The sequence below is a fragment of the Rhinoraja longicauda genome, chromosome 16 (genome assembly GCF_053455715.1).
Source record: "Rhinoraja longicauda isolate Sanriku21f chromosome 16, sRhiLon1.1, whole genome shotgun sequence".
NCBI classification, from domain to species: domain Eukaryota; kingdom Metazoa; phylum Chordata; class Chondrichthyes; order Rajiformes; family Arhynchobatidae; genus Rhinoraja; species Rhinoraja longicauda.
This window is the reverse complement of record NC_135968.1, coordinates 46,236,338-46,247,262: the sequence shown is the minus strand read 5'-3', so window position 1 is coordinate 46,247,262 and position 10,925 is coordinate 46,236,338. Positions and strand designations below refer to the sequence as shown.

The 10,925-nt window shown below is 50.3% G+C and overlaps 1 protein-coding gene across 2 annotated transcripts; it reads right to left on the bottom strand.

Moving 5' to 3' along the window:
* Positions 1-2,143: 2,143 nt before the first annotated feature.
* On the bottom strand, positions 2,144-5,955 carry drd6b (dopamine receptor D6b). Of its 2 annotated transcripts, none has more exons than XM_078413737.1 (2): positions 5,480-5,955; positions 2,144-4,331 (listed from the first exon to the last, which is right to left on the bottom strand). In XM_078413737.1, the coding sequence occupies exon 2, from the start codon at positions 4,136-4,138 to the stop codon at positions 2,606-2,608; it is 1,533 nt and encodes a 510-aa protein (XP_078269863.1). In that variant the 5' UTR covers positions 4,139-4,331; positions 5,480-5,955; the 3' UTR covers positions 2,144-2,605. The 2 variants fall into 2 exon arrangements, with proteins under 2 accessions (XP_078269863.1, XP_078269862.1); XM_078413736.1 differs by lacking the exon at positions 5,480-5,955 and adding an exon at positions 5,137-5,282.
* Positions 5,956-10,925: the final 4,970 nt, after the last annotated feature.

Sequence of the window (10,925 nt, the reverse complement as noted above, 5' to 3'; positions counted from 1 at the left end):
TTGCTCTTTAAAAGAGTCCCAATCCTCTGCCTTCCCACTCTTTGCTATGATATACTTCTTCTCTTTTGTTTTTATGCTGTCCTTGACTTCCCTTGTCAGCCACGGTTGCCTCTTACTCCCCTTGGAATCTTTCCTCCTCTATGGGATAAATTGATCCTGCAACTTCTGCATTGTTCCCAGGAATACCTGCCATTGCTGTTCCACCGTCTTCCCTGCTAGGGCCTCCTTCCAGTCAAATCTGGCCAGCTCCTGCCTCATGCCTCTGTAATCCCCTTTGCTATACTGTAATACCGACACTTCAGATTTTCCCTTCTCCCTCTCAATTTGCAGAGTAAAACTTATCATATTGTGATCACTGCATCCTAATGGCTCTTTTACCTTGAGTCCCCTTATCAGATCAGGTTCATTGCACAACACTAAATCCAGAATTGTCTTCTCCCTGGTAGGCTCCAGTACAAGCTGTTCTAAGAATCCATCTCGGAGACACTCCACAAACTTTCTTTCCTGGGGTCCATTACCAACCTGATTTTCCCAGTCTACCTGCATGTTGAAATCTCCCATAATCACCATAGCATTACATTTGCGACATGCCAATTTTAGCTCTTGACTCAACTTGCACCCTATGTCGAGGCTACTGTTTGGGGGCCTGTAGATAAGTTCCATTAGGGTATTTTTACCCTTACAATTCCTCATTTCCATCCATACTGATTCTACATCTCCTGATTCTATGTCCCCCCTTGCAAGGGAGTGAATATCATTCCTTACCAACAGAGCGACCCCACCCCCCTCTCCCCACCTGTCTGTCTTTTCTATACGTTGTGTACCCATGAATATTCAGTTCCCAGCCCTGGTTCTCTTGTAGCAATGTCTCAGTGATTCCCACAACATCATACTTGCCAATGTCTAACTGAGACTCAAGCTCATCCACTTTATTTTTCATACTTCGCGCATTTAAATACAACACTTTAACTCCGTTATTCACCTCCCCTCTCACGCCGGTCGGTCACAATTGGCCCTGACCTTACTCTCTTATCCCATCCAGAACTTCTCTTCCCATTTATTCGAGAGTCCTTTGCAATTTCTCCTGTATTCGCTTCCCCTTTAACTCCATCTCCATATTCCCAGTTTGTCAACCCCTCCCCCCCACTACTTAGTTTAAAGCCACACATGTAGCACTAGCAAACCTACCTGCCAGAATGTTGGTCCCCCTGCTGTTAAGGTGCAACCTGCCCCTCTTGTACAGGTCACCCTTACCCCACAAGAGATCCCAGTGGTCTAGAAATCTAAATGCCCGCTCCCTGCACCAGCCCCTCAGCCATACATTCATATCCCCGATCTCTCTGTTCCTGCCCTCACCAGCACGAGGTACAGGTAGCAGTCCAGAGACAACCACCCTCGACGTCCTACTTCTCAGTCTTCTTCCTAACTCTGGGCAGGGTGGCACTGGCGGCATTGGCATTGGGCAGGGTGGTGTCATGGTGGTAGGACGCCAGCTCGTTGCTGAAGTTGACCTGAGCGACTTTGACAAGGGCCAAATTGTTATGGATAGACGACTGGGTCAGAGCTTCTCTGAAACGGCGAGGCTTGTGGGGTGCTCCCGGTCAGCAGTGGTGAGTACCTACCGACAGTGGTCCGTGGAGGGACAAACCACAAACCGGCGACAGGGTGTTGGGCGCCCAAGGCTCATCGATGCGCGAGGACAACGAAGGCTATCCCGTCTGGTCCGAACCGACAGAAGGTCGACTGTGGCACAAGTCACAGAAAATGTAAATGGTGGTCACGGGAGGAATGTGTCACAATACACAGTGCATCGCACCCTGCTGCGTATGGGGCTGCACACGGAGGACCAACAGCATATTAGGCAGGTGGTCATAATGTTTTGGCTCATCAGGTCACAATGTTTTGGCTGATCAGTGTATTTTCTCTACTAAACAGTAACGGTTCGGACCAGACGGGATAGCCTTCGTTGCCCTCGCGCATCGATGAGCCTTGGGTGCCCAACACCCTGTCGCCGGTTTGTGGTTTGTCCCTCCTCGGACCACTGTCGGTAGGTACTCACCACTGCTGACCGGGAGCACCCTACAAGCCTTGCCGTTTCAGAGATGCTCTGACCCAGTCGTCTGGCCATAACAATTTGGCCCTTGTCAAAGTCGCTCAGGTCTTTACTCCTGCCCATTCCTCCTGCATCCAACACATCAACTTCAAGAACTGACTGTTCACTTGCTGCCTAATATATCCCACCCCTTGACAGGTGCCAATGTAACAAGATAATCAATGTTTTATTCACAAAAAGCTGGAGTAACTCAGCAGGTCAGGCAGCATCTCGGGAGAGAAGGAATGGGTGACGTTTCGGGTCGAGGCCCTTCTTCAGATAATCGAGATAATCAATGTTATTCACTTTGCCTGTCAGTGGTCATAATGTTTTGGCTGATCGGAGTATGTGGCATTCCCGTTAATAACGTCAGGATGGGTGTGTTTGCGGTTCATCCGTCTGTGGTTTTCAGCGAGATGGTCATTGCCAGGCGATGACTGCGGCCGGTGGGTGCCGGGCACATGCGCCAGTGGACGCGTGGATCGGGCGGCTGGTTGCGCGGCCGAGTTGACATCAGCGGTACAGGGTGGTGATGGTGTCCAGGCTGATCTCTGCCTCGCACTCGTAGTGCACACCGCCGGGGAGGTGCTCCATGCTGCCGCCCTGCTCCCCGGGGCTGTGGGCCGAGGAGATGTTGGAGATGTGGTGGAAGGCTTGCTGCTGGGACTGGGGCAGGTGGTTGGGCAGGTGGCCGGGCAGGTGGTTGGGCAGGTGGCCGGGCAGGTGGGCGTTGGGCAGGTGGCCGGGCAGGGCGTTGGGCAGGTGGCCGGGCAGGGCGGCGTTGGGCAAGGCGCTGGCGTTGGGCAGGTGGCTGGGCAAGGTGCTGGCGTTGGGCAGGTGGCTGGGCAAGGCGCTGGCGCTGGGCAGGGCGGCGTTGGGCAAGACGCTGGCACTGGGCACTGTAGTGGTGGCGGCGCCGTTGGGCAAGGTGGTGTCGTGGTGGTAGGACGCCAGCTCGTTGCTGAAGTTGACCGCCTCCACCGCGTTGCCGGGGCACAGGCGGCCGCAGCCCAGGATGGTGGCGAAGGCCTTCCTGAAGTCGGCGTTGAAGGCGTAGATGACCGGGTTGAGGGACGAGTTGGCCCAGCCGAACCAGACGAAGATGTTGAAGGTGGCGTCGCCCACGCACGGCGGCGGCGATGGAGGTGGCGGTGGCTGCGGTGCGGCACAGAAGGGCACCACACAGTTGAGCACGAAGAACGGGAGCCAGCAGCACACGAACACCCCCATGATGATGGAGAGGGTCTTCAGCACCTTGGTCTCCTTCTTGAAGGAGGTAGTGAGCGCCGCCTGGTGCGGGCAGCCGGCTGTCTGGGGCTGGGGCTGGCAGTGGTGAGCGTGTCCCGCCGCCCTCTCCAGTGACCAGATACTGCGGATCTGTGTCTGGGCGATACGGTATATCCGCGTGTAGGTGGCCAGCATGATCGCCACCGGGATGTAGAAGCTGATGAGCGACGACGAGACGGCGTAGGTGCGGTTGAGCCTGGAGTCGCAGTCGTGGTCGCTGCTGGTGTTGTCCGGCCGGGGCAGTAGGTCACCCTCCGCCTTGTGCCAGTTGAGCTGCACCGGGATGAAGGAGATGAGGAGAGACAGAGTCCAGGCCACCGCGATCATGGTGAAGGCCACCCGCTGGGTCATCTTGCGCTCGTACCTGAAGGGGCTTGCGATGGCCCAGTAGCGGTCCAGGCTGATGATGCACAGGTTGAGGATGGACGCGGTCGAGCACATGATGTCGAAGGCGATCCAGGTGTCGCAGAAGGGGCCGAAGAGCCAGTGCCCGGCCACCTGGCTCAGCGCCTTCCACGGCATCACCAGCACGGCCACGAACAGGTCAGACACGGCCAGCGAGATGACGAACGAGTTGGTCACCTTGGAGCGCAGGTGCCTGAACTTAATGACAGCCACACACACCAGCGTGTTGCCCAGCAATGTGGACAGAATCAGCAGGAACAGCAAGCAGCCGGTCACTGCCCGAAGGGTCAGCTCCGGCCCCACCGCCCCGGGGATGCTGGTGTGGTTAGTGGCCTTCCCCATGGACATCCACATTCCGTGCGCAAGCCGCCGCTTGTGTCTGAGATCTTACAGTAGCCCGACCCGCAGAGACATTGTACCGCTCCTCCTAATGTACAGCTGGGGTTCTGTAGAGGGGGGCTCCCGTCTCGCCTGTTCCATCAGCGCTTCAGCAAAATGGAGTCAGTCTGACCGCAGCCCATCTCGTGTTGTGGTTCGTGAAGCACTTCTACAACGGACACAAAATTATTAGTTTTAGCAAAACGGAGATACTGGAGTTATTGAAACAAGTAACTAGTGGAATCAAGGGATATGGGGAGAAGGCAGGCACGGGTTACTGATTGTGGATGATCAGCCATGATCACAATGAATGGCGGTGCTGGCCCGAAGGGCCGAATAACCTCCTCCTGCACCTATTTTCTATGTTTAAAGGTTGAAACTCTCCAACTGATGCACTACCCGCCGATTCGGGCAAAATCACCAACTACAATAAAATAGCCACCTTAAGTGACCTGAGCGTTTTACATTCGACATTAACCACGTTAGAATAGACAATAGGCAATAGACGATAGGTGCAGGAGGAGGCCTTTCGGACCTTCGAGCCAGCACCGCCATTCAAAGTGATCATCCACAATCAGTACCCCGTTCCTGCCTTCTCCCCATACCCCCTGACTCCGCTATCCTTAAGAGCTCTATCCAGCTCTCTCTTGAATGCATTCAGAGAATTGGCCTCCACTGCCTTCTGAGGCAGAGAATTCCACAGATTCACAACTCTCTGGGTGAAAAAGTTTTTCCTCATCTCCGTTCTATTTGGAACCGTAATACTAGAATACCTTACATTATATGTGTCTTTGTGCATGGTTTGAAACCACATTAACCGCACAATACACGTTGTATAAAGAAAACATACAGCGCATCAACTCATATACTAACATAGTAACTATTCAAATGAATTTATAACACGTGTATATAGTTTACACCTCGTATTGCATCTTAATCACATTCGAGACACTTCTTCAGACCCGAAACATCACCTATTTCTTCTCTCCAGCGATGCTGCCTGACCCGCTGAGTTACTCCAGCTTTTTGTGTCTGTCTTCAGTTTAAACCAGCGTCTGCAGTTCCTACACCTTTAGGACACTGAATAATAACGACGGAGTGGCATCTTCTATTAACTATTCTAACGTCCGAGTCTGAAGAAGGGTCTCGACCCGAAACGTCACCAATTCGTTCTCTCCAGAGATGCTGCCTGTCCCGCTGAGTTACTCCAGCACTCTGTGTCTGCCTTCGACTATTCTAAAAGCTCGATGCATCAATACTGCGAACATCGCAGATATTAACAGCGCAGGTGCAGGCGATCTGGTGTGGCTGTCTTACCTTTGAAGGGCAATTCTGCGAATTAAGATTGAGAGGTTGAATGCAGGAGCGTGGATTGCCATAGCCGTCTCTGGAAGAGACCATGCCGATGAAGCGCCCACCTCGAAACGCCACAGCACCTTTGCTCTCCTTCAACTGGTGCGCCAATGGAAACCCAATTTTAACAAATAACGCTTTGATCAGTCCAGTTAAACAGCTTCAGTCTGAGGAAGGGTCTCGGCCCGAAACGTCGCCCATTCCTTCTCTCCAGAGATGTTGCCTGTCCTGCTGAGTTACTCCAGCATCTTGTGTTTACCTTCAGTTAAACAGCTCCATCGAATAAGTCAGCTGTTTGCAGAGGCAAACTCTATAAGTAAACACATTCTCTTTACTATCACAGGTTAGATAACAAATAGCAGGATTGGAATAATCAGCGATAGAGCAACTAGCTAAAATGCATCCTCCTGTGAAACTGAATCCTCTGAACTCAACGAGCTGAAGAAGGGTCTTGACCCGAAAGCCCAGCCGGTCCCGCTGAGTTACTCCAGCATTTTGTGTCTATCTTCGGTGCAAACAAACCTGCGCCCGCAGTTCCTCCCTACTCTCCAGAGATGCTGTGTGTCCCGCTGTGTCCCAGCGTGTTTTCGAGCTGAGGTGAGTTTGGACAGGCCAGCCTCTCCAGGTGAAGGAGGCTTGGGCTCGATCACAGTTTGATGCCAGGCGGTCGGTCAGTCAGTCAGTCGGGAGCCGGGAGCAGGTACACGGTCCTGTGTGCAGATGCTGCAGTGAAGTAAAGCCGGGCTTCACCGTGTACACCTGGGTCCGTCACTCCAAGCACGGCACGGCACGGCAGCCCCGGTGTGTCAAGAAACAAGCCGCAAATCGGTAACCTTTATGGTCGGAGGAATCACAGACATCAGTCTGAAGAAGGGTCTCGACCCGAAACGTCACCCATTCCTTCTCTCCAGAGATGCTGCATGTCCCGCTGAGTTACTCCAGCATTTTGTGTCTATCTTTGAGTTAGGCTCGTCTGGTTGACCTCTGCCTTCCCGGTGGGACCGACAGCGGCGGTGACCGGCTGTGTGGTGTCAGTCTACCACGGCTGCGTTGAGTGTAGGTCCATGCGAGCACGGACACGCACTGGTTAGATAGTAAGGAACGACCTGCAGATAGATGCTGGTTTAAACCGAAGACAGACACCAACTGCTGGAGTAACTCAGCGGGTCAGGCAGCATCTCTGGAGAGAAGGAATGGGTGACGTTTCGGGTAGAGACCCTTCTTCAGACTGCCTACCTTCGTCTACCTACTTTGTGTCTACCTACTTTGTGTCTACCTACCTTGTGTCTACCTACCTTGTGTCTACCTACTTTGTGTCCATCTACTTTGTGTCTACCTACCTTGTGTCTACCTACTTTGTGTCTACCTACCTTGTGTCTACCTACCTTGTGTCTACCTACTTTGTGTCTACCTACTTTGTGTCCATCTACTTTGTGTCTACCTACCTTGTGTCTACCTACTTTGTGTCTACCTACCTTGTGTCTACCTACCTTGTGTCTACCTACCTTGTGTCTACCTACTTTGTGTCTACCTACCTTGTGTCTACCTACCTTGTGTCTACCTACTTTGTGTCTACCTACTTTGTGTCCATCTACTTTGTGTCTACCTACCTTGTGTCTACCTACTTTGTGTCTACCTACCTTGTGTCTACCTACCTTGTGTCTACCTACTTTGTGTCTACCTACCTTGTGTCTACCTACTTTGTGTCCATCTACTTTGTGTCTACCTACCTTGTGTCTACCTACCTTGTGTCTACCTACTTTGTGTCTACCTACTTTGTGTCTACCTACCTTGTGTCTACCTACCTTGTGTCTACCTACTTTGTGTCTACCTACCTTGTGTCTACCTACCTTGTGTCTACCTACCTTGTGTCTACCTACTTTGTGTCTACCTACCTTGTGTCTACCTACTTTGTGTCCATCTACTTTGTGTCTACCTACCTTGTGTCTACCTACTTTGTGTCTACCTACCTTGTGTCTACCTACCTTGTGTCTACCTACTTTGTGTCTACCTACTTTGTGTCCATCTACCTTGTGTCTACCTACTTTGTGTCTACCTACTTTGTGTCTACCTACCTTGTGTCTACCTACCTTGTGTCTACCTACTTTGTGTCCATCTACCTTGTGTCTACCTACTTTGTGTCCATCCACTTTGTGTCCACCTACCTTGTGTCCACCTACCTTGTGTCTACCTACTTTGTGACTTTCGATTTAAACCAGCATCTGCAGTTTTCTTTCCTGCACACATTAATTGTACGATATCTGACCCCAAGCGGAAAGTCGTGGTAGAACAGTGTTCTAGCAACTCTTCCCTTGTTTGGACACCGTTGCTTTCAGAAGCTAATGTGCGCTAACAGCGTGGCTGGAACTGATGTTGAAACGGACTGGGTTACCGGAGCCGAAAGGATACGATTGATTGAAGAACAAGACGATATCCGCACAATCCCGGACCATAGGACTTTTTTCCCCTTTAAATCACAAAAAAAGGCAACTTTAGCCAATCCTTGGCCATGTAGGACGACTGTGTTAAAGAAAACGGAGTTGATAATTGTATAAAGAAGGTACTCTTTATCTGAATATGGAAGTACGCTTGCTCAAAGCTGCATTATTCGAATCTGTCGGGGAACTACCTTCGACAATAAAGCCGGAGTATAAAGTATATCATAGAATCATAGAAACATAGAAAATAGGTGCAGGAGGAGGCCATTTCGCTATTCATTGTGATCATGGCTGATCATCCACAATCAGTAACCCGTGCCTGCCTTCTCCCCATATCCCTTGATTCCACTAGCCCCAAGAGCTCTATCTAACTCTCTTTTAAATTCATCCAGTGAATTGGCCTCCACTGCCCTCTGTGGCAGAGAATTCCACAAATTCACAACTCTGGGTGAAAAAGTTTCTTCTCACCTCAGTTTTAAATGGCCTCCCCTGTGGCCCCTGGTTCTGGACTCCCCCAACATTGGGAACATTTTTCCTGCATCTGGCTTGTCCAGTCCTTTTATGTCTCTGTAGGATCCCCTCTCATCCTTCTAAACTCCAGTGAATATAAGCCCAGTCTTTCCAATCTCTCCTCATATGACAGTCCCACCATCCCGGGGATTAACATCCCAGGCATATGAACTTGTCAAATAGATGGAGCAATCGTTTATTTGTTTTCATTTACTAAAATGGTGTGGCAAATTGGATTAGTAAGTATGCAGATGATACTAAGATAGGTGGTGTAGTTAATAATGAAGTAGATTTTCAAAGTCTACAGAGAGACTTGGGCCTTTTGGAAGGGTGGGCTGAGAGATGGCAGATGGAGTTTAATGCTGATAAGTGTGAGGTGCTGCATTTTGGTAGGACAAATCAAAATAGGATGTACAGGGTAAATGGTAGGGAATTGAGGAATGCATTGGAACAGAGGGATCTGGGAATAACTGTGCATTGTTCCCTGAAGGTGGAATCTCATGTGGATAGGGTGGTGAAGAAGGCGTTTGGTATGCTTGCCTTTATAAATCAGAGCATCGAGTATAGAAGTTGGGATGTAATGTTGAAATTGTACAGGGCATTGGCGAGGCCGAATCTGGAGTATGGTGTGCAGTTCTGGTCGCCAAATTATAGGAAGGATGTCGACAAAATGGAGAGGGTACAGAGGAGATTTACTAGAATGTTGCCAGGGTTTCAGCACTTAAGCGACAGAGAGAGGTTGAACAGGTTGGGTCTTTATTCTTTGGAGCGTAGAAAGTTGAGGGGGGACTTGATAGAGGTTTTTTAAATTTTAAGAGGGACGGACAGAGTTGATGTGGGTAGGCTTTTCCCTTTGAGAGTGGGGAAGATTCCAACAAGGGGACATAACTTCAGAATTAAGGGACAAAAGTTTAGGGGTAACATGAGGGGTAACTTCTTTACTCAGAGGGTGGTGGCTGTATGGAATGAGCTTCCGGTGGAAGTGGTGGAGGCAGGCTCGATTTTATTATTTAAGAGTAAATTGGATAGGTATATGGATGGGAGGGGATTGGAGGGTTATGGTCTGAGAGCAGGTAGATGAGACTAGGTCAGAGAAAGTGGTCGGCGTGGATTGGTAGGGCCGAACGGGCCTGTTTCCATGCTGTAATTGTTATATGGTTATATGGTTAAAATGTCCTTCCGGCTTTAAGAACATAGAAGGTGCTCTCTTAAAAAGGAGGTGAGGAGGAACTTCTTTAGTCAAAGGGTAGTTAATCTGCAGAATTCATTGCCACAGAAGGTTGTGGAGGCCAAGTCAGTGGATATTGTTAAGGCAGAGATAGATAGATTCTTGATTAAAACGGGTGTCTGGGGTTATGGGGAGAAGGCAGGAGAATGGGGTTAGGAGGGAGAGATCGGCCATGATTGAATGGTGGGATGGACTCGATGGGCCAAATGGCCTAATTCTATTCCTATAACTTGTGAACTTGTGGGAACAGGCCCTTTGGCCCACAATGTCCGGGCAAGGTTAAACTAATCTCCTTTGTCTGATCCACTTCTCTCCAAACCCCGTATATCCGTGTGCAATCCCAAACTCTCTGAAACGCCACTGTGGCATCTGCCTCCACCACCACCCCTGGCAGCGCGTTGCAGAAACCCACCACCCTCGGTGTAAACAACCTGCCCCGCACATCTCGTTTAAACGTTACCACTCTTACTTTAAGGCTATGCCCTCTGGCCTTTGACATTTATTTTAAGAGATAGGAGCGAGACGGATTTGGGTAGCATGGTGGCGCAGCGGTAGAGTTGCTGCCTTACAGCGAATGCAGCGCCGGAGATCCGGGTTCCATCCCGACTACGGGTGCTGTCTGTACGGAGTTTGTACGTTCTCCCCGTGACCTGCGTGGGTTTTTGTCCGAGATCTTCGGTTTCCTCCCACACTCCAAAGACGTACAGGTTTGTAGGTTAATTGGCTTGGTAAATGTAAAAATTGGCCCTAGTGGGTATAGGATAGTGTTACTTTGTGGGGATCGCTGGTTGGCGCGGACCCGGTGGGCCGAAAGGGTCTGTTTCCGCGCTGTATCTCTAAACTAAACTAAACTAAACTACACTATACTATAGATGGGTAATGGTGGGAGATGCCAGCGGTGCAAGAATGAGAGAAAAGTGATGTAATTTAGTCTTGGGTCTGCTTGGGTCGCCTAAAGACCAATGGTGTGAACCTTGAATTCTCTAACGTCAAGTAATACTCCTCCTAATTCTCTATCTTCCTGGGCAGCTCAATTCAACTCTGGTGCCACCCTATAACATGTTTTTAACTGCCGTTTAAAAAAGTCAACGGAGTGGGCGTCTCTCATGGCCATAGGTAGGGTATTCCACAGCGTGGGGGCGTCTCTCATGGCCCTGGGTGGGATATTCCACAGCTTGGGGAAGTTCTGCCTCATCTTTGCATACCACTATCATTGCATGACCACTATCATTGA